We start from the raw sequence: 27,768 nt of genomic DNA on the forward strand, positions 1-27,768 counted from the left end.
TAAGGAAAGTGATTAAAATTCATGGATCCTAGCGATGGTATAACCTGATCGTAACAAACCATTGATTAATAAAAAACAAACAGATGTCACAACGTTTTGTTAGTATTTTCTAATATAATACAGCGTAATTGTCCATTAACCTTCATTAAGAACAGTCTTGTTTAAAACAAACAAGCCTCTGAGCTTCAGCGTAACACCTCCTACATATGCCTGTTGAGCAGAGAGGGTAAAGGCTTGAGATGATGATTTGCTGCTACAGCTGGTGAGATTTGTGTTTTTCTTCTTAATAATTTAATTCTCCTCCTCTCTGCATGGTACTCCATGCTCTGCCACCCTGCCAGGCTGGGCTCTCAAAGTTGAAAGTTGATTACTCTGCTTCGCCTTGTTATATACTGTATAAGAAGTTAAGGCGCAGTGAGGACAGCAGTCGGAGGTTTTTGTCTTTGCTGCAGCAGTGGCTTCTTGCCTAACGCTCTGCATGTGTCATGAGTACTCACAGCCAACATCGATGGTTTGGGAAGCTTGTAGGTCCTCGTTGTCAGACAGGGAGCATTTGTATTCACCCGCAGCCTCTCTGGTAATGTTAGTCAAAGTGTACGTGTTATTTTCCACCAGCATTTTCTGGCCCTGATGGAGAGAGAAGAGGAGGAGGAGCATGGAGAGGAGAGAGGCATTGTCAGCATCTGTCATTCTAATATAGTATCAAGAAATGAGAAAGACACAAAGAAAGACAGGAAGAAAGAAGGATGAAGACAGGAATCATTCTTTGAAAGAAGAATGCAATGAGGAGGTCTGCTTATATATATATATATATATATAAAAATATGTATATACATGCTAACAGCATTGGTCGAAACTGAAGTCACATTGTCCAAACTCAGTGAAATGGAGGTCTATTGGACCAAACTGTGAATAATTTTTCATTGCATTCACACAAAACGCATTCAATGACCACATTTTCCAAATTCCATGAACTCTTTTCTTATTCATACTCCATCACCAGCAAAACACTTTATATTTGTAGCATATTTTTCAAATGCTAACACACTGTTTTCAAAACTGTTAAAAACACATGCAAAACAGAATGATGGCAAATTTCATGCTTTTCTGCAGTAACCATACTGAAAAACATAGAAAATCCTGGCTTTTCTGGACAATTCTTACAGTAAAATGTAATAGCTTTTTCTCAGTTGCTAACACACTGAAATGAGACAGAAAGCTAAATTTTTGAAACTGACAATAATAGAGCAAAACCTCAGCTCATGTCTCCAAAACTCTAAACACATTTTCACCTTTGCACCCAAATTGCAATTCAACATGCCGTTCACTCCAGCGAGTGAACAAAAGTTTAAGCTCACGTTTTACAACAGTTTTACGACACGCCGCACTACTACAGACGGTACAGACGCATCTACTGTAACATTCTGGATTTTCGTCATGTTTCCTGTTTTATTTTGTAGTGTTAACCTCTTCTCGTGTCAAAGAACTCGGTATGTCCAGGAAAGATGTCTGTTCAATAACCAAACAGGGTACATACACAGCTATGTATAATGTAGAGTACTGTAAAACCCTGGATTTACTGTATTTCACAGAGTAATGGAGATGGAGTCCAGGTAAACTGTACATACATTCATCTTTGTGGATGAGGCTGGATTCAACCTGGCAAAAACTAGAACCCTCACAGTACTGTACAATATGAGTTATTATACTATACATGTTGTTGCCTGACTTTAAGTCAGTGTGTTATGAGTGACAACGTATGCTGAGTGAGAATTGTTGTCAGTGTTCTGGTTGAACAAGCTTATTTTGAGACATATGAAGTGTTTTGATGGTTTGAGTGAGTTTTGGAGGTGAGATGAACTGTTTGGCCAAGATGCATGTTGCTAATGCAGACCGTATGAAGAGTTTGGAAAAAGTGGCTTCAGTATTGACCAATGCTTGTTAGCAATTGAAAAAGAAGCTCTAATTATTTCAAATTAAATGTTCGCACCTAAGGTGAGATTAATTAGTTAATTACTGTAATTAATTAAGACTTTTAAAACTCCAAAGCAATAACTTAAAACTCAACACTTGAAATGTGACCATCAATAACAAATGGTAGTTAGCCTTGTGTGTGCGTGTGTGTGTGTGCGTGTGTGTGTGTGTGTGTGTGTGTGTGTGCGTGTGTGTGTGTGTGTGTTTGCGTGTGAGTGTGTGTGTGTGTGTGTGTGTGTGTGTGTGTGTGTGTGTGTGTGTGACCTGGTACTGACCTTGATGTGGAAGAAGAAGGAGCTGGGTGGAGGGTTGCCATCAGCGTGACACTTGAACGTCACGTTACCTCCCTCTACAATGGGTCTCTTCGACAGAATTTCAAGGTTGACATTCTCCGATGGATCTGAGAAGTTCCGTGATCAAATCAAGGGAAGAAAGGAGTAGAAGAATAGAAAGCTAGCCTCAGTATCTTACAAATTGGAAACTCCCCGATGAACTTGCAATTGCTGAGGCTTCCCAAGATCCCCGCTTTCATTTATTGATTCCAGCCTCATCTGCTCTTCAGAGTTCATGGATGTGATCAGGAACACATTGACTGCACAGACTGTAATTCCCTGTTCCCAACCACAGCATGTTCACCGTGTCACCATTACATGCACTTTCCAGAGCCTTGAAATTGGTGTGCTACCATTTTTGGAAATAAGGACAACTCTGGCTATACTAAAGGTGCCTTGGAGGACTGTCACCCATGTCAGAGCCTAAATTACCCTCTCACGACGTGTATAATCAGAGCAGTTTACACTTCACAAACTGTAAAGTCAGTATTTCACTCAGTTCATTCAATTCAATTAATTCAACTCAGCCTTTAATGACATAAATCAGAAAGAATCTTGTGGAGCATAATTCTTATCTTGAATCATAGTGTATTCTGGATGCATTTTATTTTTGTATGTTGCAAATGCAAACTAGTGTTGCAAGTGTAACTATATCTTAGTTACCCTATGTCCTCTTCACAGCCCTCTGCATGTGATTAAGAGAAGAAGATCTACTACATACTGTTATGGACAGTGCTGTATTTGACTCACAGTAAATGGGTAAAGGCTCCAGTTCAATCTCCTGATTAATCAGCTCATGTGTGGACATGCAGGCAAAGATCGGACCAACGTCTTCCTTGGTAGCTGCATACTGGAGGATTGAGGAGGTGGTGGAGAGGCCTGTGGCTGGATCCAGCTTCATGCTGGGCGTGATCACAATGGCTGTAGAGTGAAGGACAGACAGACAGACAGACAGACACACACAAGGAGACACAGTGAGAGCATTAACAGTCTGTAGTCAGTTGATTGGTTGGTTGGTTGGTTGGTTGGTTGGTTGGTATAGGAAGCCACAAATGAAAAACCTTGAAGTCTAAGTTGCCTTTTAGGAACAGATCTGTGATTGTCTATTGTAAGGTGACGCTGACTGATCTAGAACAGGATCATACAAACTCCAAACTGTTGTACAGAGTTTGCTCCAACTGTTATTTCTTGGTAAAATTCAGATGACAAGTCGGGATGAAATATCATATTACTGCATCCTTTGATAACAAGTAAACAACAATGAGTAATGCATTTGTTTTTTTTGTATTGTTGAAGCTGCTGTCTTGGGTAAATACACATCACTATGACAGATTTCATTTTCACTGTCCAGAGGAATCTATGACAGCATCTTGTGTGAATGTGTGGAACTGTGTGACTGCTGGATAGTTTCTGGGTGTGTCAGCAAAACAGCAGGGGATTTGTTACCTTTCCCATCAGCTACCAGGGGCTTTCCATTCTTCTTCCATGTGATCGTAACTGCGGGGTTTGCATCTGTCGCCACACATGTTCCCACCTGAGCAAAACAGAACATATTCTATTAAACTATAAAACAGAAAACCATAAACTTAAGTCTCCACACTCATTAAGTCTTTTTTTTTTTTTTATCTATGCACTGAACCTAAAATGATAATGCAATCATTTTTACCCAAGAATACATCAATTCAACATTACCTCATGTTCAAGCTGCTCTAATTTCTCTGTCCTCGAGTTGTATAAATTTAATGTCTGCTCTCTAACATTAACAGGAGAATGTTGGATATATGCCAGAAAAGACAAACAAGCATTTCATTCAGGACTGAATTACTTTTTGTGCTCACAGGCACACTGTCTCTCTGTCTCAGTACTCTCATTACATCTTTAAGACTGAAGGTCAGCAAATGCAGCAGAGATGTGCTGTGTGTGAACCAGATAAGGACGGAATCACAAGAACTTTCATACCACCTGGTTTCATATCCTGTATCACAGAAGAAACGTGACTCACCACAAACATGTCTTATGTCAAGAAGAACAGTCGTACACACTTATTAGTAGGTATTTACTCATGTTTGTTCATGCATGTGCATATGTATGTTCTTATGCCTCCACGCCAGCAACAGCCAGAGCCGGCGGCATATATTTTATGATTCTGGATAAACAGGGATGTAACCTGAAACTAGTCTGAGTGGTGGAGGCGTACAACTACATGGTGGAAAATTGTAGTTCTTTATATACATGTTTTAAAGCTACAGTATGTAACTGTTACTAAGTATTATTCTTCAGTTGAATTCCTTTTGACTCGCCCTTCTAACCTTCTTACTAAATTGTGCTGAGACAGTGAACACGAGGGATCAGGTGGAGGGCTCTGCAGAGCATAAAAGAGCAGGGCATAACAAGAGATCATAACGCTTTTCCTAAATGCATTATCCACCATCACATTCAATGTTAAAAAAACATAATGTGGCCTACACCATCTCATCTGTATGGAGATTAGGTCCCCCTGTTTTGTTTTGTTTTTTAGAATTCTGACTTAAAAGCAAAAAAAATAATTCATATGTGGCCCTAATCCTCTTCTGTACATCTGCCTCTGAATACAGTTTTTCTCAATTGTTTTGATGCAATTCACACATCAGAAATTACTTTCTCACAACTCTTAATGCATTTCTCAAAACAGTTCATCATTTCCCCACACACACACTAACATTTCTCATCGTATTTGTACAAACTTCCATCGTGTCCACACATAGTTCACTACCAAAGATGTTTTCTCATCGTGTTGATGCATTTTTCATCTGACAACTCATGAAAACAGTTTGTAACTTTCTTTAAATATGTATGAAAGAGCAAGGCCACAAGGTTTTGATTGTTTTAGAGGCTTTTGCACAGGTGATTTAGTGTTTTGAGAAATGCATTAACTGTTTTGAGAACTGCATTAAGAGTGGTGAGAATGGCGTTACTTATGAATTGCATCAAAGCAATTGAGAAAAACTGTAAATTAATGGACTTCTTTTTTAAACTTGTCTGGATGTAGAGCGTGTTAACGTTGAACCACTCAACATGTGCCAGGGTGAACTGTGGAAATGTAACTGTGACTTCTGTTCCCTTGAGGAAGATATTTTACAAGACTGTAATATAGTTATACAGGAATCAGGCTGTTATCTATGCAGATGTAACACGCAAGCAGCCGTCCAGCAGGAATGCTTTGTCATGGACCAATAGAGTGGGTCCATTATAATAAAGTAGATAAATTGTGTTTGTCAACAAGTAAAACTCCTGCTGTGAACCAGTACAGTTGTAAAATAATGATATGCTTCCTTTTCAAATTGCTTATTCATTTTGATTTACAGTCTAAAAGTCCTTGCAGTCACAACACTGGATCACTCCATCTTTGAGAAGCAGCCTGATTTTGCTTTTCAAAAACAACACTGGCAATAAAACAAAAAACATGTGCAGAGGCTACAGTCCTCGCTGCAGTCCCGCATCAGACAAGCCCTTACCTGCATGTCATTCCCCCTCTCTCTGCCTCCCCTTCCTGTCTCTCTCTACTGCACTATCAATAAAGGCACAAAAAGCCAGAAAAAAAAAACAAAAAAACAACAAATGCAAACTCTGCTACTCCACAGCTGAGTACAGCACAGTTCAGGTTCATCAGGTTCAGAATTCCACTTGAGTATCAAACAACCAAGCCTTCCATCATCCTTTGTGCATGTTATCAAAACTAAATCCCTCTCTTCCAATTCCACTTTTTCTCTCTTTTTCAATCGTATTCCCCACATCTCTACCTATCTCTCTCCCCTACTGCTGTTCAATAGCACTTGAATTTTAAGGTGGGAATACCAATGGAGGCAGCAGTACTCACTTGATCCATAATAAATGTGTATGTGCCACATGTTTTGGAAGAAATGTGCATTGCTTGCTAGAGAAATGAGGCCGATGAGCGCTGTGGATATTCAGCCCTGCTTTCCAACAGTTTTCAAATTTTTTCCCAACAGATTCTCAAAGTAGAGTGAATTTGAGACACAACAGAGACAGCAAAACAAGGACAGGAATTCTCGCCAGCTGTTTAACTATGAGTCTTAATTAGTTTGAATTTGAAACGTTCGCATTTTTCTTAAAGCTCAGAGACAAACGCTGTCACATTCCAACATCTGTTGTGGTTTTTCATGAAAAAGCTTTTTTTTTATAGTAACCACAAGTGACCTTTGTTCAAAGGTAGACTGTAATAATAAAAAATAAGACTGAAATGGTCACACAGTGATTTGCTGCTCCTAAACACAAAGATGTGTTTGCCTTAGGCTTTGTTAAACAGCTAATTGGACAACAGGCTAATTAATTTCTAAAAAAAAAAAACTTCACAAGCTTAATCAACTGACAAACAGCAGTTTTCTGAGTGGATAAAGATTTTATATATTTACATGAGCACTACAGATGCCATGCAGAATTCATGTGGTGTAATAGGACAGTTTCGCACCTCCTCTATACAGCACACTACAAAGACTACAAAGTAAAGGCTGCAGTGACTCTTACCGTTGTTGGTTTGTCCCTTTGCAACGCTTCACTCTTGTCCATAATCTGAATTGACGATGGTTTCTCTGCAAACAAAGTAGGAGAGAATCAGGCTTCAGATTCAATTCAAATCAATTACTCTAACAATTAACATTGATTAGTGATAATTAATTAATTGGCTGATACGATGTGCCCCCGGGGGCATTTTTCACTTTAACCACTGGAAACAATTCAATTCAAATGTGCTTTATTAGCATAAAAGTTTCAAAAACAATGTTGCCAAAGCATCAAAATATAATTTAGCAAAGTACACAATGACAGAAAACAAATCTCAATGTATGAACTAATATTTCAATAGACAATCCAATAATATAAATTCTTAGCTGCAAACTTGTTGCATTGTTAATATTCGAGCTGTTGGACATTATTCCACCCTGCCCCCAGTTAACTACAACCTAAGACTCTCTCTCAGGCCTGATGAGCTATTCTCTTCATGTTTTATTTCACCCTTGGGTTTGTAAGTGATTGAAGTGAATTGCGGGGAGAGAAACTCAGATTCTGAACTGTTTTTCCTAAAGGGACAAATCCACAGTGAATAACAGTTTTATTGTTGATTTAATTGTAATTAAAACCAAGCTGGCTGTCACCCATTTAACTCTGAATAAGCTTTACAAATGTAATTGTTTTTGGTTTATTAGTCAGTGCTAATGGTTTTATGTTTATATAAATGACTTAATGGACATGACACCAAAATATTCACAAAATTGATGATGAGATTGATGAGTCTGCATTAGTTTGTTCATTTGAAGAAGATTAAATATTATTGTTTTACAAGATTATAGTATTTGTAGGCCAATATCTTTATTTTACTAAAGTGCCATGATCAACAGCTCTTTTCAGAGACTGTATGTAACACAAACAGTAACATTCATCTGTCTATTTAAGTTACAATTGTTATGAAACAAAATACACAAAACATTTGTCACTTCATGTGACGCAGGGAGCAGTGTCACTGTGAAAACATGTAACAATATAAAATATAAAATAATATATAATAATCTATAATAATGTGGTGTAAGAGGAGTATTTTCCGTTCTCCCTGATTTAAAAACATAATTTACACCTGAAAGCCTTGATGATGATTTTGAGGATGAGACAGGCACCTCCGTCTCTCACTATGAAAATAATAAATCTTCTAATCAGTTTCATCTTTGATAGAATTATACTGCTTTTTGTTTTTAATCATGTCTGAGAGTGTACAAACATAAAATGATGAGACATTACGTTGGACCATCGGTTTGGTCCTGCTCACATGTTAATTGTTGTCATAATCTATTCTACACAGTCATTATGTCATGTCCATGAAGAGACGTTAAGTTATGTTTAGTTTTGTCTGTCTCGTGACTTCTTGTTTTATTTTGAAAACCTAACACTCATCTCGTTTCAGGTGTGATTGTCTGCCCCGCCCTGATTGTTTCCACCTGTTTCCCATTACCTTGTGTGTGTATATAGTCTGCGTTTCCCTTTGTCCTGTGCCAGTTTGTCTTGTCGTGTTGCTGGAGCACCACGCCAGCCACGTTGTCCCATGCCAGGCTTTGAATTCAATGTTATGTTTTGCCATAGTCCTGCTGTACATTATTTTGGTACTTTGTCTTTACCTGTGTCCTGAATTTTTTGTTGGATTTCCTCGAAAGAGTGATTTTTATTTGGGTACTTTGAATATATATTCCTCTGTTAGAGTGAATTTCCTTTCCTACTTTGTTATTAAAATATTGTTAATTGGTACTTTGTCTTGGAGTTGTGCATTTGGGTTCAAGTCTTAGTTCAGCTGTGACACATTATGACTGAAAGGTAAAATCTCCTGGAGAGCGATAAGATAATTTGGCTCATTTCTAGCACTGATATTTAACTGATTTCAAAATCTTTGAGCACAGGAGATGATAAATGAGGGATACATTTATTACAGGGATCTTTTCATCTCAAAGATGATCATTTCAGATTCATGTCATGTTGAAGTTTTACTTAAATGTTAAAGGTTCGACATTATCAGATTCAATTACTCTTATACATAAACTTTAATGTAAAAGCTCATGGCACTGAACCTTCAAGTGAAAGAGAATTATCAGATCATTCGTAACATGTTGTATGTTGACAGGGACTTTTGTTTTGTTTGTTTACATTTTTTAAGAGAAAAAAAACATTAGACTGTAAAAGAAAAATAGGCTACAACAGGAATAAGAATTTCCATTTAAAAATGCAGATCTTCCTACTGCCTGTCATTAAGTGGAATGATTATATATCGTGGCTGACTGATCATTTTTGATTAATTAGATGAGAGAGACTCGGGCCTGGAGATATCTGAAGATGGTGGGATGACATATGGCAAAGCCACACTGAGAAAATGAAATGATTTGTTGTGAGTCTAATATTGAAATAAGTTCAAGGTGTAATTCAGGGACTGGGTAAATTCTGGAGGCAGTGTGGTAAATAATGGCTGTCCTTTATTTTTTCCATTTTGGCAAAGAAAGAAAAAAATTAATAAACATTTTTGGAGCAGAAGATCTTCTGCTCTTTTGTCTGGACAAAATCCCAGAAAAACACATGGCTGCGGGTGAATATCTGTTTCAAATACTCATGGCTGTGATCAAGATTATAAACTACAAGTAGACACTGAACTTGAAGTCTGCAATATGATCATTACATGTGTGCCTCTGAGATGTAACTCATCACAGATGTCACTGAAAGACCTGTTATATGTACAGGTATAATGTCGTCCATGTCAGCCACTGCTCAAAAATATCAATAAAAATAAACTGGTGAATTAGACAATGAACTTACTGTAAACAACAACGGTTACAGGATACTCCATGAGGTTGCTCTCTGACACCACCATGCAGGTGAAGGTCTTCTGGTCTGTAAGCGAGGCCTGGGTGATGAGCAGGCTGAACTTGTCATTGATGCTGATACGCTGGGCGTAACTGTCTGTAGCCTGAACTGTGGGCTGGTCGCTGCGAGCCTGTTTGATCAACAGATCGCCAGCAGTTCCATCGTCCCTTTCCTAAAGCGAGAGAACAGATGAAAAAGGAGACACAGAGGACAGAAAAGGTGTGTTGATGTTGTAAATCTGTGCATCACAGTTTCTTATTCCTCAAACATAATTATAGTTGATTTAGTTTACAGAGATGTACAAACAGTCGAGGACACAGTGTTAAACCTGTTATCAAGCAAACCTCCAGAATACATCTTACAGTAAGATCCTAAGATCACAGCTGTAACACCATGAAAAACAAATGTTACTCAGACAATGCACACACTGTTAAATAACACTATGTCAGATTTTAGTGAAATGTCATGTGATTAATTTTTTTTATGCTTTGGTATTTGAAAATTGCATGTGCCCTTTTTTAATAATGAAAGATATTCTGGATGAGGAAAAATTACAGGGACAGTGGGACTTATCTTATATACTGTATCTTATATAATCATGGTATACACAGAATGTAATAATGATTTTGTTGTCCTTAGAGAGCTCCTCTGTTAATACAAACTAAATGTAAGAGGAGCATTAGAGGTAAAAGATGAGAGCTAGTCTGACTGTGCATCACTTGAACACTACCACAGTGTGAGACATTGTAAACTCTGTTCATTCACTTGAGGGAAGGAAAAAACTGTCAAATCTTTTTAGATATTCATTTGACTCTGTCGGTTTTGACTTACATATTTCCACTTGATGAACATCAGATCTTCTGGTGCAGGAGCTCCATCATTGCATGGTATAACAATGCTCTCTCCATACAAAGCAGTCACACTTTCTGTACCCCACACTGTAACACAGAACACAACAGACTGTTACTACCGTTAAAAATATGTTGTACTGTCACAAGACCCACTGAAGAGGGCAACAGTCTTCACCGCTTGTTTCAGTCACAGGTTTCTGACAGACTTGTTTGGAGCCTGATTGGCAAAATCAGCACCCATGAAATGAGCATCACGTACCTTCCCTTACTTTGAGACTGCTGCTTTGTAAAATCCCAAACCCTACAGTAGAGCTATGTTACAGTCTCAGGATGTATAAAAGTAATTTGGGATTCACACTTTTATGTGATGAGCAGTCTTAGATCACATGATCTGGAGCCTTTGAACAGCAGTGAGGGGAAAAAAGAGCAGAAGAGTAAAACAAAATGCATGGTTCATATCCCCAAGATCCCAGAGTTTTAGGACATCCTGAAGGAGACTGGCGAGACTGGGCAGCTCCTTCCAAGTGTCTTACAATGACTGGGTGAGAACAAAGTGAATAAAGCTGCGCACTATGTTGTCACTCCAAATGTCACAATACCACATTTCAAACATGCCTCTAAATAAGTTCAGTGGCAGAGGTGCAAGAGGTTGGAGCGGGCGCGTCAAGCTCGATCCTCCACATGCCCTGCAACGCAATCACAAAAGCATTTCTTCTGTCCACAAAAGTGAGTGAGCTCTGGAGTAGTTGCTATGGTGGCACAGCCCAGTCATGTGCAATGTGGGAGTAGGGAGAAAAAGGGGAGGAGAGAAGATGGATGGATAGAGGTCAGAGCAGAGGGATGCTAAGGTCTCCACGGTCCAACTCTTTCCCTTTGAGCTTTTTGCTAAACAAGCTGAACAAGAAATGGTTCAGATTCTGGTCATTCCAGAGTGGTGAGAACAGAAAAATAGCAAGTGCAGCTGCTAACGAAGCGGCTGTGAAGTGCCAAACTTCAGGCCTGGCTTTTCACACAGACTTTTACTGATATCAACTTTTAACTACAACCAGAACAGTGCTCAGTACAACACATCCCTCCATCAAGTTCTAAATATCGCAATGTGATGTGAGGAAAGTGATAAAAAAAATTCCTGGATCTGCCCTCTTAACCAAATCTGCACCAAAACTGAATTGATACTTTCCTAGCCCATCCCCCTCCCTCCACCAAGTTTGGTACAAATCGGTTTAATACTTTTTTGCGTAATCCTGCTGACAAATAATTTAATGAAAAACAAACACAGGTGAAAAAAGTGGAGGTAACAATTATCAGTTTCTATTACAGGTTCATACAGTGGACAATAATGAAGCAAAGTATTTAAGAAAAAACTACAAATGGCAAAACACAATGCCTCAATTCAAAAGCATAGATTCATTTGCTCTGGCCTCATTAACTTAGATTTTATAAACAGAGCTAATTTCCAAGTTTACCTTTTCTGACATCTGACAGTGTCTGCATGAAAGTGAGTACATGACCTTCCTTATCCTAAGAAAATCCACGCTGTACTGAATTCCTCCCTTGCTTGTGATATAATAAGTAAAGCCAGTTTTGACTTGTAGTTCTGTTTATTCACAGCCAGAATTGTTTGAATGTCTAAAGACATACATAAATTATTTGAACTACCAATAACACAAAGGCTCATTGCTTTTCTTTTTACATTTCAAGCAAATCTTGCACAGAACTGCTTTCAAATGAAACCAGACATGTATACAATGTGCAACACTAGTTACGGTTTAGTGAAGAAGATTGTAAAAAAAAGAAAAGCAACATGTTTTCTCTGATGGGAATTCAGCTCAGACTCAGCTAAATGTATCATCTTTGAACACACAACATTTATGAAGAACTGTGCTGTGAATTGGAGTTGTATGGTTAATTATAACAACCTACCTACAGAGGAGAAAGAACAAAGTGGGGAAAAAAATAGCTTCTCTAATTTTAGGAGGTATGAGACAGTTCAGTTTGTTTTCTCCTAGTTTCTAGTCACTGGATTCTGCATTTAATCAAAACCGAAAGATTCAGACAAATCAATCAGACGAAAGAAAAGAAACTAAGGTCATGACAATTCATCAGTCTCAACCACAACCACAGGACCTGAAAGAGCCAGTTTGTTTTTGAGTTGTTGTTTTGTTGACCTAAATCAGAAGCAACTATAGAGAGTTAAGAACTGATAAAATGTATCTGACATACATGAAAAAAATCTGATGAAACTTGGAGATTATTTCATCAGATCATGAACAGTGTGGCTCAATTTCGTTTTATAAGAAAACATGAAGACCAGTTATTCCAATCTGCTACAGTACACTGCCTCACACACACACAAATTCAGCAATAGACCAAGTTTTAAAAATTCGACCCAGTTTCTGCTACAGTGGTTATTGTTTGGGCAACAGCATAGCGGACAAACACTGGTTATACAAATAATACAAAACAAACAGTGCAGCCAGGCCTTTTCTGCCTGATGTGACCACACTTCCGTTCACATCTCCTCTTTAGAAAAGACTTAACATATTTTATTGAGCTGCAACACCACAAAAAATCTGCACCAAACCTCACTGTAGTTCTGAGCATGTTTCCTATTAAATTCATCATCATCTTATTTTATTACTGTGTTTAATTCAATTCTGGATCATGGGTTGTTTTTTTAATTAGTTTTTCCCCTCAGACATCAGTGTAAATGATGCAAAGACTAAGGTGTTTGTTTGTCTACTTCATCATCATCATCATCATTATCATCATCATGTATTTGAGTGATGTTCAGATGTTGTAAAACAAAAAAAGGCTACGGTACACCGTCAGTGTCTCTGCCAATGATGAATGATTCTGCTGGAATCATTATATTAGATCTCACAGTTAATGGAGATAGTGGGCAGGTGGTTATAAAGAACAGGCTGTTTTTGGTTTACTGCAAACCACTTTCTCCTTTTTTTGCTCCTATCTTAATCTCTCCTCTCCCAGAGATCACAAGTCCATCAGCGGGGTTGGGCACTGGCTGCAAAGCTGCTTCGGATTTTTAACAGTTGCATTTTTTACCTGCCTCCCTTGGTAACTGCTTTCCACTAGAAAAAACAAAAACTACCTGCAATTCTCTCCACCCTGAAGGCGTGTATTTGTTTGCTGTGGCAGCTCGAACACAATTGCGCTTATCTACCAGCTGAACAATGTGCTCCAGGGTGGATGAAAACAGGCCTGTCTGGGGTTTCCTCATCCCCCCATCAGCACTACAAAAGCACCTTAATTGACACTCCAAAGTGAATGCCTTTGACATGTTTGCATGAACTGCTCTCAAGCCTCCTGTTGGGTCTGAGCTCTATTAGTAACTGGAAATCATTATTACTCGGCCTCACACGGGGGCATCATTAGTACTCGGCCTCACCCGGGCGGCACCATTATGTTAACAGTACTCTACCTCATGAGCTGGACACCAAATATGTTAGATTTCGGTTGTTTATCAATTTATTGGCTATCACAAATTAAGAAAATATTAATATTAAAAATATTAATATTAAAGAATAACTTTAAAATGAATTAAAGTTCACGGGGCACCAGCCTAAACTAATAGGCAAAATAGCCAATATGCTTTTAGTCTCAATTTATTACAATTATTCTGGAACTCTGATTAATCATTAGCTTACTAACTATAACCAAATTACCAAATCAATAGTAAGTTACAGTTGAAGGATTGGAATTCTACCGAGTAGAGGTTGGCAATATTCACGCTTGTGCAACATTAAAGACACCAGTAGTTATACTTAAAAGGCATTTATTTACAATGGAGCAGAGTAAAGTACAATGTCTAATCTAGCATATACAGGTGTGTGTGTGTGTGTGTGTGTGTGTGTGTGTGTGTGTGTGTGTCTGTGGGGACACAGACAAAGGCAAGATGGCCGACTCAAAGTGGTCACTGTGACCACATGACCTGAACAAAGAAGACTACAAAGATGGCGGTAAACAAAGAAACTACTAAAATGGCCGCTGAGACCACCTAGTGTGTGTGAGAGGGAGGGTGTGAGTTTCTTTGTTAGCCTAGCTCATGTAATCTAATGGTACCAGGTTAGAGGGGGAAGGTTAGCTTCATGCAGGTTCTAGGACTGAGACGTACTGCTATGTGTGTGAACATACGAGTACTCGATTAACTGTATGACTGACCACAACCTAAGCAAACATTACAACAACAAGACATCAATCAACGAGTACATTAACAAGTTAAGACTTCTGCTGATTAGCTATGCGGTGCTATGCTGTGCTGGGAGAGATAAGGCCCAGTCCGTTAACGTTACCCGATCCTTGGAACAAGCAAAGAGGTCCTTTCCAGTGGTTTGTAAAATCCAGTGAGTTTGGGGGGTTTCCTGGTGGAATAAAGTCCTGTCTGGCTGTGTTGCTTGCTGGTATCTCCTTTGTTCCCCTCACAGAGTTAGCTGTTCCATGCTAACTCTGCTACGACTCCTGTTGCTTGGAAAATCAGCTGGCCTTGTGTTGTAGCCGCTGATTCTGAAGAGGATTTGGTTCACTCACAGTTAATCCGAAGCAGGTCGCTGTTGTGGAGGAGAAGAGTGTTTGCAGGCTGCTGGTTGCAGGCCGGCGAGAGAGCTAGTTTCTCAGGTAGCAGAGCTGACCTGGGCTGGGGCCTTGTTGCCCTTTGAAGAACCGAGAGGAGAGGGCTGGAGCTGCTCTCCAGAGCAAGCCAAGAAGGGAAGAGAGAGAGAAGGGGTCTAGAAGACTGGTTTTGTTTGTGACACCTTAGGGGGTCACATGTCACACACTGGCCCACACTGGCTGGCCAGTGGGGTCCATGGGGGGGAAGGGTCATCCCCAGGTGTGAACCGTGAGGAACTGTGGGGTGTGAATTCCTTTGTCCAGTGGAGCAAAGAAACATTTGGTCTATTGAATGACTGAGTCCCAACAGTCCCCCCTTTGTTGTCAGGATGCCACCTGACGTGTCATCCTGAGAGCATAATGTATAGTCCATTTGTCAGTTCATTCAACGGGTAACATCCGGGCATTTGTCAGCACTATCTATCTTGGCTAAGCAAGAACAATCAGGTTACAAAGCAGAGTTCAGATAATAACCACAATGATCGAATAGTGTAAAACAACTAACATGTTTCCTAGTTACTCATGGTGTTAGTGAGGACAGGAAAGTCAGTGATGTTAGTTTGTTAAGGTGAGATATAGAGGGTGGCACCTAGAATGACAAGATTTGGAGTGTCTGGGTGAGTGTGCCATGTATATGCAGTGTCCTAAACTTGTATCTGATTTGATTCAGAATTTAGTTTGCTGCTGCTGCTGCTGACAAACCCATTGTGTCCATCTGGAAGAGTGTAGGGTACCCTGAGCCTACTTACTGTCAGTACTCAGTGCGGCGAACTCTGGAGCGCCGGAGCTTTAAGTTTTCCTTAACTTGTGGCACAAAGCTGTAGCACTTTGAGTAGCTGAAGGAAGAACATTCAGAGGCATTGTCACTGTCTGAGTTAACGTGGTCAGAGATGACGTGGTCATTGTCTGATCCATGTGTTGACTGGTCCTGTGTCTGAGCCAGAATTTCTGCGTAAGGCCGTCTCCTGCTCCTATTGTGGGAGTGCCTATCTCTACGCACTTGGTGGGCGTGGCGGTTACGCTCAGCACCCATATGTGGCCTTTTATCACCCCCCTTCGATCTGTTCTGAGGGTGATCTTTTGAGGTTACATGTCTGTGTGACGCTAAGGTGTTTGAGTTGCTAGGCTCAGTTGTTTTCCCCCTTGCCTTGGAATTGACCATGGTTTCCCAAGCCATTTTTGTCATTTTCTTTATTTCCTGCATGGTGGGCTTACCTTGATGCGTCATCAGTGTAACATGAGTGCGTACACAGGGATGGAGGTTTCGTAGGAACAAAGACTTGAAGGTGGAGTTCTGCTCTAAGCCTGGTGTGTTCCTACCCTGAAAATATGCATGCCTCAAACGTTGGTAAAAGTCATTGGGATGTTCATGGCGGGAGTGTTTGATTTGAGAAGCTGCAACCAAAGATTCTATCTCATCTGCAGCAGGAGAGAATTCTTCTGTCAGTGCTTGACAGAGCTCTTTGTAGTCATCTCTGACACTGGGAGGCAGTGATTGCATAAACTTGTGGACTGCTTTTGAGCTGGTCTTCCACACAAGTTTAGTTTTCTCCCTTTGGGTTGCATGGGGCAAATCAATTAAGTTGTGATCTAACTCCCTAAAGTAGTTTTCAATATGTTGATCAGAGCTGTCTGGATCAAAATGTTCAATGTCCTTTGCTAATAACTCAAGCGCTTCGAGGCGGGGGCACTGTGAGGTCCCTACTGATGAAGGCGAGACTATGCTAGCTGGACTAGAGGAAGGAGCTGAACAGCGGTCATCACTCTCATGGAGGTGCAGAGAGGAGGCTGAACAGTCCGGAAAAGTTTTGGTCCTTCTGTTGGAGGGGTGAGCACAGGTGAAACTGTTATGCATCAGTGGCTGATGGGAACATGAATATCCTCTACCGGATAAACTACCTGTCTCTTCATTGTCAGTTTCAGGAAGATGGGAAGTCAGGTGGGTGTAACCTCTGTCTCTCAGTGGAGGTTGAGGAGCTGACTTCATTTCCCAGGACTTAGGGTCAGTTGGGAATTTGCCCCATCCTCTGAGTGGAGGCGGAGTTAACCTGTCATTAAGGGAAGAGTGTGAAGCAGAGAAACCAGAATCACAAGCACTGACCGATCGTGGTGGAGCAAAGCATTCTGATTTAACCCTTAACAATTCTTCCTTGTGTGAACAGAGGTCTACCTCTGCTGCATGCAGGTCTCCTAAGTAGCGCATGGCTTTCTTGTTAGCTTCCTTAACTTCTTGGAGGAGAAAAGCATTTTGAGCTCTAAGCGATTTTACCTCCTCCTCTAGGGCTGCTTGGCTCTGAAGTGAAATGCTGGTTTGCCTGTGGAAGTTCAACAGTACACATCTTAACAATGGGCCTTTGGATGCAGTCTGAGCATCACCTTTGTCACTGAGTAGCAAGTCTATTTCTTTACTGCACTCACTGGAATTTAACTTGCTGATAAATTCTAGGTAGCCAGGCTTCAGGCTCTGTGCTAGGGAAGAAATAAACTGCTCTACACAGGAGTTCTCCATTGTTGTGTCTGGGAAAGAGGGAGGTTAAACAAGTTTTTCACAAAACAAGAAGGCAATATAGTTGGCTGCGGTGTTGCGCTGGCAGACACCTTGTAGTGTAGTTTGGTGGTACACTAGCCTAACTAAACAATGCAGTGGCCTACACTATGGGGGGTAGCTTCCTTTGGAGGAGGGGCAGCTACACTAGTGGGCATAAAGATTAAGGACAGTAAAGGCAAGTGCAGGTTTACTGTCTGCTTAAGAAATGTTTCAAAAAGCAATGACTGAGATGCAAGGCAGTAACAGTCCAAAGATTATCTCTTCAAGTTGACTCAGGCTGTAATGCAAGGCAGTAACAGCTAGGTGCAGAACTTGGGTTTCACAGGGCTGGTAGCACGCTGTGGCTCTATCTCAGGCTCTATTTCTTACTCAGGCTGAAATGCTTGGCAGTAACAGCCAGGTATAAGCTCTCTGTGTTACACAGGGCTGTCGGCACACAGTGTTTAATGTTAAAGGGAGCAGCAATTCTGACAGCTTTACTAGATAGCATTGAACACGTGGTATTCAAATGCTGGACTGAGGTTCTTACATTTCCTACAGAATAAATTCAACTGGAATTGTTAGCAACAATAGCAGGCTCTTGATACTAAGGCTTAAGTGTTAGCTATTAATAACTGGAGGACGTCTAATATTACTTCAGGTAAAATTAGTAAACCAATTCTCACCACAGTGCACTTGTTTGTAAGTACACCTGGACGTTTACTCCTGTGGTGGACTAAAAATTTTTCAACCTTTGCGGTTTTGGCCAAATTATGAATTTAATATTGCACAATTATGAATATTTGCCAACAGTACTCGGCCTCACACGGGCGGCACCATTATGTTGGGTCTGAGCTCTATTAGTAACTGGAAATCATTATTACTCGGCCTCACACGGGGGCATCATTAGTACTCGGCCTCACCCGGGCGGCACCATTATGTTAACAGTACTCTACCTCATGAGCTGGACACCAAATATGTTAGATTTCGGTTGTTTATCAATTTATTGGCTATCACAAATTAAGAAAATATTAATATTAAAAATATTAATATTAAAGAATAACTTTAAAATGAATTAAAGTTCACGGGGCACCAGCCTAAACTAATAGGCAAAATAGCCAATATGCTTTTAGTCTCAATTTATTACAATTATTCTGGAACTCTGATTAATCATTAGCTTACTAACTATAACCAAATTACCAAATCAATAGTAAGTTACAGTTGAAGGATTGGAATTCTACCGAGTAGAGGTTGGCAATATTCACGCTTGTGCAACATTAAAGACACCAGTAGTTATACTTAAAAGGCATTTATTTACAATGGAGCAGAGTAAAGTACAATGTCTAATCTAGCATATACAGGTGTGTGTGTGTGTGTGTGTGTGTGTGTGTGTGTGTGTGTGTGTCTGTGGGGACACAGACAAAGGCAAGATGGCCGACTCAAAGTGGTCACTGTGACCACATGACCTGAACAAAGAAGACTACAAAGATGGCGGTAAACAAAGAAACTACTAAAATGGCCGCTGAGACCACCTAGTGTGTGTGAGAGGGAGGGTGTGAGTTTCTTTGTTAGCCTAGCTCATGTAATCTAATGGTACCAGGTTAGAGGGGGAAGGTTAGCTTCATGCAGGTTCTAGGACTGAGACGTACTGCTATGTGTGTGAACATACGAGTACTCGATTAACTGTATGACTGACCACAACCTAAGCAAACATTACAACAACAAGACATCAATCAACGAGTACATTAACAAGTTAAGACTTCTGCTGATTAGCTATGCGGTGCTATGCTGTGCTGGGAGAGATAAGGCCCAGTCCGTTAACGTTACCCGATCCTTGGAACAAGCAAAGAGGTCCTTTCCAGTGGTTTGTAAAATCCAGTGAGTTTGGGGGGTTTCCTGGTGGAATAAAGTCCTGTCTGGCTGTGTTGCTTGCTGGTATCTCCTTTGTTCCCCTCACAGAGTTAGCTGTTCCATGCTAACTCTGCTACGACTCCTGTTGCTTGGAAAATCAGCTGGCCTTGTGTTGTAGCCGCTGATTCTGAAGAGGATTTGGTTCACTCACAGTTAATCCGAAGCAGGTCGCTGTTGTGGAGGAGAAGAGTGTTTGCAGGCTGCTGGTTGCAGGCCGGCGAGAGAGCTAGTTTCTCAGGTAGCAGAGCTGACCTGGGCTGGGGCCTTGTTGCCCTTTGAAGAACCGAGAGGAGAGGGCTGGAGCTGCTCTCCAGAGCAAGCCAAGAAGGGAAGAGAGAGAGAAGGGGTCTAGAAGACTGGTTTTGTTTGTGACACCTTAGGGGGTCACATGTCACACACTGGCCCACACTGGCTGGCCAGTGGGGTCCATGGGGGGGAAGGGTCATCCCCAGGTGTGAACCGTGAGGAACTGTGGGGTGTGAATTCCTTTGTCCAGTGGAGCAAAGAAACATTTGGTCTATTGAATGACTGAGTCCCAACACTCCTCAGAGGACTCCGTGTTATTAAACTGAAAAGGAGACAGGAAAAGCAAATGAAGTGTAGATTTTAAATGAAAGTAAAACAGTGGTTTGTTAGTATTTCATAATGAAGAGCAATGTATGTATTTTGACTAATTTCATGTTTTTGAACTTACTGCAATTGTATGCATGTGTATAAGGTTAATAACATAATAAAAATATCTACTGAATGAACTACAACTCCAACACCTCATCCAGCAGTGGAACCGCTTATCGACATTTCCCACAATGCTTCCAGTAAAGTAACAGCAATAGTGATGCTTGGGGGTCAGTTCTGTCAGTGACGACAGGACACATGTGAACAAGGCTCACAGGGGAAGATATAGCAGGGGCATAAGACTTCACTGTGCATCATTCCATCCCAGTCAGTCAAACTATTAGCAAGTCAAACATTGTTTATATCCATTAAGTATAGCCCAAATCCATGCCAGCTTGCAACTGTCACTGTGAAATGTGATTCCTTGTGTCAAACATAACCTCCAAATCAAACTGGAGTTGCGAGTGCACCACCTCGCTCCACCAGATCCCTCCTGAAAAATGAGCCAACACCCGAGCCCAGGGAGTATGATGGATGTATTTCTGAATATACTGAATGTCACAGGAAAGACACACTAAATCTGCACAAAATGCTACTGTGCTCATGAACTAAATTGACCAATCACATTGGGTTAGTGTTAAACACACATTGGCTCGCTCTGCATGACCCACCGAACGACGTGTGTATGAGTGTGTGAGTGAGCCTGTTTTTGCCATTGTATGGGAGCCTATCTGCATGAGTCATCACAAGGGTTTCTGCCATGGCGGTGATCAAAGGCAGACTAAAAGTCAGAGGGTGGGCTTGCTAAAAATAGCAGCCTGGTTGGGGGGGGGAGCAGTAATCCTGCTGTCTGTTGACACTGGTTGTGTCAGCAGCATATGCAGGTAGGAGGAGATGTTTATTCTTCTCCCACACAACATCTGTTACCAGATATGTACCACAGACTTCCTCTTGACGGGGCTCAGACCTGCTTCCCACCTACTGTTATTGTAACATGTGTCCTGAGTTATGGCACTGCTGCTGTACAGAGCAATAGCAGATAAAACACAATGCCTGGCTGCACACAGCATTGTTAAATTGTACTCCAGAGATTTATACTGCTTGAAGTTTGGGGGTTAATCAAAGACATTTTTTAATGGTTGAGATATTATGAGTTTTAGTCTCTAGAATGATTCTAAACTCCTAATACACTGTATCCTACACTTCCCACAATGACTCACAAGCATCTTTTCATTACACCCTGCTGGCTGGTAAATGCTGTTGTCTTTCAAACTCCCCCAGTTGGATTTTCATTTGAAAATGCACCGAAAATTTAAGGTTTCTTATAGTAATATGGATGGGCTCCTACTATACTTGAACATAAAATTTTCTGTCAGATTTCTGCAATTGTTTTTGTAAACTAGCAACTGCAATTACCAGCTAGGGGTTCATGTCTGTCCAGACTCATAAATATACGTAGTGAAGACTTTGAAAGACTGATTTGTGATATAGGAATGTATAAATGAAACTGATTAGACTTGACTTTGTTCAGCTTTGCTGTTGTTGTTCTGCTGTGTCTTAACTGTATTAGTGTGTGAGTTCATTGAGGAATTGCTTGGCCAATAAAGCTGATTCTGATGTCAGACAATGCTTCAAATGTGGATTTTGCTGCAGAGATGCAACAAATTCTAAAATGTGGAGGCTTCACACACATCTTCACCCCAGCAGCACAGAAGATTTAAACTGTCACCACAGTCTGAAGGTGGGCACCAAGATTGGTGTCACCAGTTCAGTAACCAACCAATTGCCAGATATGGTCACAGCTTCTCCTTCTGTTCATGAGTTACAGCGTTGAATAATGGCCAAAAGTGTTTTGCAGAACATTATGATGTCACCGTGAAATTGACCTTTTCGAACTTTTGGATATAAAATGTAATCACTTCATCATTCTATCCTGTTAGACATTTGTGTGAACTTTTGTCATAATTACTTTGAATTCTTGAGTTTTGGCCAAAAATGTGTTTTGCGATGTCACATGACCTTTACTTTTGTCTTTTTTGACCATCAAATTCCAATCAGTTCATCCTTGAGTCAGAATCAACATTTTTGTCAAATTTGAACAAATTCCCTCAGGGCATTTCTGCGATATCACGAGGATTGGATGGATGAACAGGCGTACAACCCGATAACATAATGTTGACGGCATATAGTTGGGAGTTCCGAGTTCACCAACATTTGGATCAAAATGCAATGAGAGTTGTGGGGTTGTTTGCTTATGTTGTCAGCCCAATCTAAACCAACCACAGCTACACACTCTTGATGAAGCTTATTCAGTGTTTGATGTTCAGAGAAAAACTTTAAAGCAGATTTTCAGAAACTTTAAAGGAAAATCTAAATGATGAACATTAAACTGAGAGAATGAGCAGACTGACATGCTTACTGTTGGCTAGAAAATGTGAATATGAGGTAAGATGACATTCAAGAGACAAAGATGTCCCTGTTCACAGCTAAACCCATCTGCATCTCCATCAGGTCAAACTGATTATCTGCTGTTATCGCAGCTACACTGATGTAGCTTAAAAATTGAATTCTTGCTTGTGTCTGTTACCTGGGTCATCTGTAACATGTCCTGTCGTTCATGTATGAAATTAAAAATCAGTTTTCATACATGAATGTGACTCACATGGGCTTCATAACAGACAAAAGGTCACCTATCCATAACACTGATAAGAACTTACTGTACACCCTGCTTTATAGATCCAGTATAGCTACCTCTCCACAGGTTGAACCAATCCCCATGACAAAACTGATGTTACAATTACAATTATGTCCACCAATACATTTCCAAGAACCAGGTTTTCTATGTTGGAGCCAACAGCATCAACCTGAACATCCACTCGAATACATCATTCAGGGGCGCAGGTACATTACAAATTCAGTTAAGTTAAACTATTTAAATTGCAAACAAAATTCTAATGAGTTGTGGTGACAGAATAATATTGGTAATTACTACAACTTACCATTGTGACTCATTTCAACTCCATTTTAATTGATAAATAATGAAATTCCAGTTGTGGTACTGTTGGTGACTTGATCTTTTTCTGTCTTCATGGTAACTGTCGCTTCATTTTCTAACAATTTTTATGTCCAAAGAGACAATGTGATGCGTGGTCTCCCTGTCTCCCTTTTGCAGAGATATTAAGCTACATCCTCATTGATCATTGAACATTGATCTGTTCCTACAACCATACCTACTAGTCATAACAGCATCTGCAGAAACAGTTAGCTGAAACATTTGTTTTTAAGGGCGTATCAAAAGAGATAGTGATCACCTTAAAGCAATATCTCAGTCATATCCAGTCTTCATGTTCTCGGTTTTAAATCAATGATGCGGCCCAAGGAGAGGTTTCTCATGGAACTAATGAAAACCTCAGCCAACCAAGGAGAAATTATCACAGTAAGAAACCTCTTTAGAGCACAATTTGAAGTAAGTGCACTGCAACCTTGACTTGTACTGTATTTTAGGATCCCAGCATTATATATGTCATGAGAGTACAACACAGTGTTGGCCAGGGACAGGGCTTTAATTTAATTTGTATAGTGAGGATGCAGTTTTTTTTCACCACTCTGAGCTCCTGACCCAATCAACACTGAGTGGAAAATAACTTCCACTTCCTCCACTCACATAATGGTCATCACCTGGTGGAGATGAATCCATGCAGCCCTCCTCGCCCAAAATAAAAATGCAAGCTGTAATCTTATTTTGGGAGATATAATTGAAAACAAGCCAGTGTGCCAGTGCCAGGAAGTAAAAGTGAGCAGATTGTAATTAGCTCCAGCATAATGAATGGATCAGATTAAGGTTCCAGCACATTAGCACTGTGTCAGCTAGGGGAGGTGTTTGGTCCTGCAGTTTACATTTTAATTTGAGCTTTTCTGCTAAATATAAGGCAAACTCTGAATGGAGACTGCTTAATTCTCCTCAGAAATAAATCCTCCTTTTAGCATTGTACTTTTTACAAATTCAAATGTATCCCTCCTCCAGAAAGACACAGCATGGCATATTGATAAGATGAGCTGCAAGAGAAATTACTCTACAGACAGCCAGTGTAGGGAAAGAAAACATCTCTAATCTCAGCTGTCATGATGATTGCAAAACAATTCTGAATTTAATATCTATAAAGAAAATCTTTCACACAAATCTTTAATCCTGCTTTTCAATCTGGACGTTCTGACTTTTCCCTTGAGATGCTTACAGATTCCCCACTGAAGAAAGTCAGGTTAAAACTTGAAGGATTTGGGATAATTCCCACAGGTAAATGATGGATACAGTGTCAGACTTGAAGAGGTCAATCCTGTACCACATGCAGGGTCCCTCAACACCTTTGAATTACTCAGGAGGCCTACAGCCAAACGGCTTAGGGTCACTTACAATATTGGATTTGCTCGCTGCCACTTAACAGATAATTTGTTGCTGGAACATACGGCAATCAGACTCCACATGTACATCAATGCATAATATCTGCCAGCAGCATCATCTGCATCGACCTGCGGGAAAGCTAAAGGGAATACACTTGAACTAAAGTGTCAATGTAAACCTCCTCCATAGTCTCACATTACCAAGCTTCATTTGTTTTAACGTGTGTTTTGATTGTGAAGGACAGTTTATCTCACTATAATTCAGTATACAAAAGCTTTTGCTTTTATACATCACTGATATAGTTAAACCTTTTGCTGTTCATTGTTAAGGCCATGTAAGCAACACATCCTCGCCTCTACATCATCCCTCCTATTGTTGAAGAGGAAGAGGTAAAGTGCAGCCTCTTAGTGTGCTCAGCATTTTAGCAGACCTCACCCACAGGAATAATTGATTCAGTCTTTTTATATGCCAATATAGCTAAAGAAGGTGTTGCAAACATGTATACATGTTCTTAATCAATAATACAATCCTTCAGACACAATTATTAACATATTTTATAATTGTGACCATGAAGTTGTACTCATTGAGGTTTTCTCATAGACACAGAAAATATAGTTCAAAGTTCAAAGTCAAATGAATATCACAGATCACACCCTTTGTATTTAGGACTCCACTATAAAGAGAAAGAATTCCATGTGCAGTCAAATATTTTTGGTTTGTAAACAAGCCGAGGAATCATTTTTCATGGTGGACTCTACCCTTTGATCTGTTTCTGAGTGGGAGCTGCGAAACCACTGTCTTGAAACCGGTCCCAGCCACCACACACAGAGTTTAAGAGCCCAGGCAGGCTAATCACAGGCTTTCTTGCCGTACAAAAATGCGAGCAGGAGGTTTGAACACAAATGAGGGAGACTCGGATGTTCCTGAACGCTGGAAAACCGTTAAATCCCCCACAGCTGATGATATTTGTCTAAGATGGGGTTCAAAGGTGTCATGTGGAGAATCACGGGGTTGTATGGAACAGGAGGGAGTGTGACCTCTGCTCTGACACTTCTAATAAAATCATTTTCTAAAAAAAAAAAAAAAAAAAAAAAAAAAGAGTCTGGCAGATGCTGAATTCTAATAGCTGCCTGTAGGATCGACTCAATTAGGCTCATATTTGCCCTCTGCCCATACACATACACACAGTCCTTACACATCGTTTTCTCTATTTCAAACACACGGAGTTCACTGCATTCCAGCACAGGCTATAAATGTGAAAACAACTCACTGGTTTAGGAACCTTTCACCTGCAAAAACTGACAGTTAAAGCTTTGAAACACCAACACTGCATACTGAGACATGCTAAATGAAAAATGAAGGCAAACAGATCCTTTTGATACGGTGCTGGCAGGGGAATATTAAGCATAATAAAACCTGAGTACACTTAGCAGGGTTAGGGAACAAAAGGGAACATAGACAGTCCTAAAATGCACTTTGGTTATCTTTTCATTATTTAAATCTGTCTAGTGCTGCCATTACAGAGAAATGCATGAGGTTCCTTTTGGAAGCTCAGGTTTTATGACATGCAGTGCAGAAAAAAAAATCTTTTAACAGTCAGCATGTCTTCTCGTTGCCAGCTGGAACTGAAGAAGAGGAACAAGGCCAACGAGGAGGTCAGAACGGGCCTGTTGAGTCCCAGTGGATTCAACTGGCTCTGATAGAGTTTAAATTACTACCTATGGTCACCAGCAGGCCCAGAAACAATTTTATTTTTATCTTTCTTACATACACATGCATATAAAGTTATGCCAACAATGTCATATAACTTAAAATGCTGTCAAGGATTTACTGGACCAGTTTTTACAACACTAGTCCCACACCTCCCGAATGCTCTCTCCACAGCCTCCTAGCAGTGCTGCTTTTTATTAAGATATTTAAACCTCACTGAGCTGTGCATGGACATGGAAAAAAATAAAAGGTGTCACGCCGAAGGCAGTTTAGTATCAATAACTGTAAATTTTGCAAAGAATGGGCAGGACAGCAAATACAGTAGAAATGGCAGATGGTGGCACATGAACTGTATATTCCTCTTTTAACACAGGAAATTGTGTTTTGAGTGTGTGGTGTGATCATACACCTTGAAGGAACAGTCATTCATTCCTGGTGTGAGTTCAACTGCACGGCAAAGAGTACTCAGAGAATAAAAATGAAACTAAATACAAATTTTCCATTTGATCTTGACTTTTGCCCTGCAGGTCAGTGTGTGTGTGCTCTGTGTATTACAGTTAAGATAAGCTGACCACATCGGCAAACATCCGTTGTCATAGTGTTTCACATCAGCACAGAAATTAGCCACATTGTTCTCAGTCACAGGCTCCCTCAAATCTCCCCCACTGTTGAAAACTATGAGGCAGAAAAAAGGAAGCAAACCCCTTAATGATTGGAAGAGAAACCATGGGGCCTGAGCACTTAAGCAGAGCTCTATGAGCACACACATATGTCTGGTCTGCGAGTAAGTGCAGTGTGTTAAGTTACGAACACAGATAAGCACGACAGGGCCTTGGAGAGTTGGTAGTGGGAGGGGTACGTCAGAGGATGGAGTCTGCCGTGATAGCCAGTGTCCGGGGAGAGAGAGATCACCGGCTTTCACCAGTCAGTAATGGCTTCCTCCCTTTCTATCATTCTCTCCATCCATCTCTCACTAAGTGAAATGATAGACTATCAGCGGCATATCACTGAGTAGAGCAGCTCTTTCTACCTTATGATTATAGATCATTATGGACCAGGATAATTAGCAGTTGTTAATCTGCAGCTAAGTAAAGCAGCCCTTCCTTTGACATACACACAAACACACATGCACACAACCTCCATTTGACAATCCAAGATAATGGTAGATACTTTACAGAAGACGAGACAAAAAGCAGGCTCCTCAAATCCCACTCATGAACATAGCTGGCGAGCACTGCACCAACCCCTGAGCATGAGTATTCCACATGTGAGGAGAGAACTGGCAACATTTTATATGTCTTCATGTTATACACTGCACATACTATCACACGCCTTGACCTCCATTAAGGAAAAACTTCTCTCAGCAGTCTAATTTAGTCTGCACATTCAAATCTGCTTTTTGCAATCTGATGAATACATAAAAGCAAGGCA

General features: G+C 40.4%; 1 protein-coding gene across 3 annotated transcripts in view; it reads right to left on the reverse strand.

Moving 5' to 3' along the window:
* The window catches only part of alcama (activated leukocyte cell adhesion molecule a), a 62,100-nt gene that overhangs the window by 13,754 nt on the left and 20,578 nt on the right, over positions 1-27,768 (reverse strand). For all 3 annotated transcript variants that reach the window (XM_056397383.1, XM_056397382.1, XM_056397381.1), the window contains exons 2-8: positions 10,527-10,633; positions 9,648-9,867; positions 6,831-6,895; positions 3,753-3,840; positions 3,057-3,227; positions 2,250-2,374; positions 498-627 (exon numbers count right to left, since the gene is read on the reverse strand). In XM_056397383.1, coding sequence (XP_056253358.1) covers positions 498-627; positions 2,250-2,374; positions 3,057-3,227; positions 3,753-3,840; positions 6,831-6,895; positions 9,648-9,867; positions 10,527-10,633 — 906 coding nt within the window. The remainder of the gene's footprint in view (positions 1-497; positions 628-2,249; positions 2,375-3,056; positions 3,228-3,752; positions 3,841-6,830; positions 6,896-9,647; positions 9,868-10,526; positions 10,634-27,768) is intronic.

The sequence above is a fragment of the Seriola aureovittata genome, chromosome 15 (genome assembly GCF_021018895.1).
Source record: "Seriola aureovittata isolate HTS-2021-v1 ecotype China chromosome 15, ASM2101889v1, whole genome shotgun sequence".
Classification (NCBI taxonomy): domain Eukaryota; kingdom Metazoa; phylum Chordata; class Actinopteri; order Carangiformes; family Carangidae; genus Seriola; species Seriola aureovittata.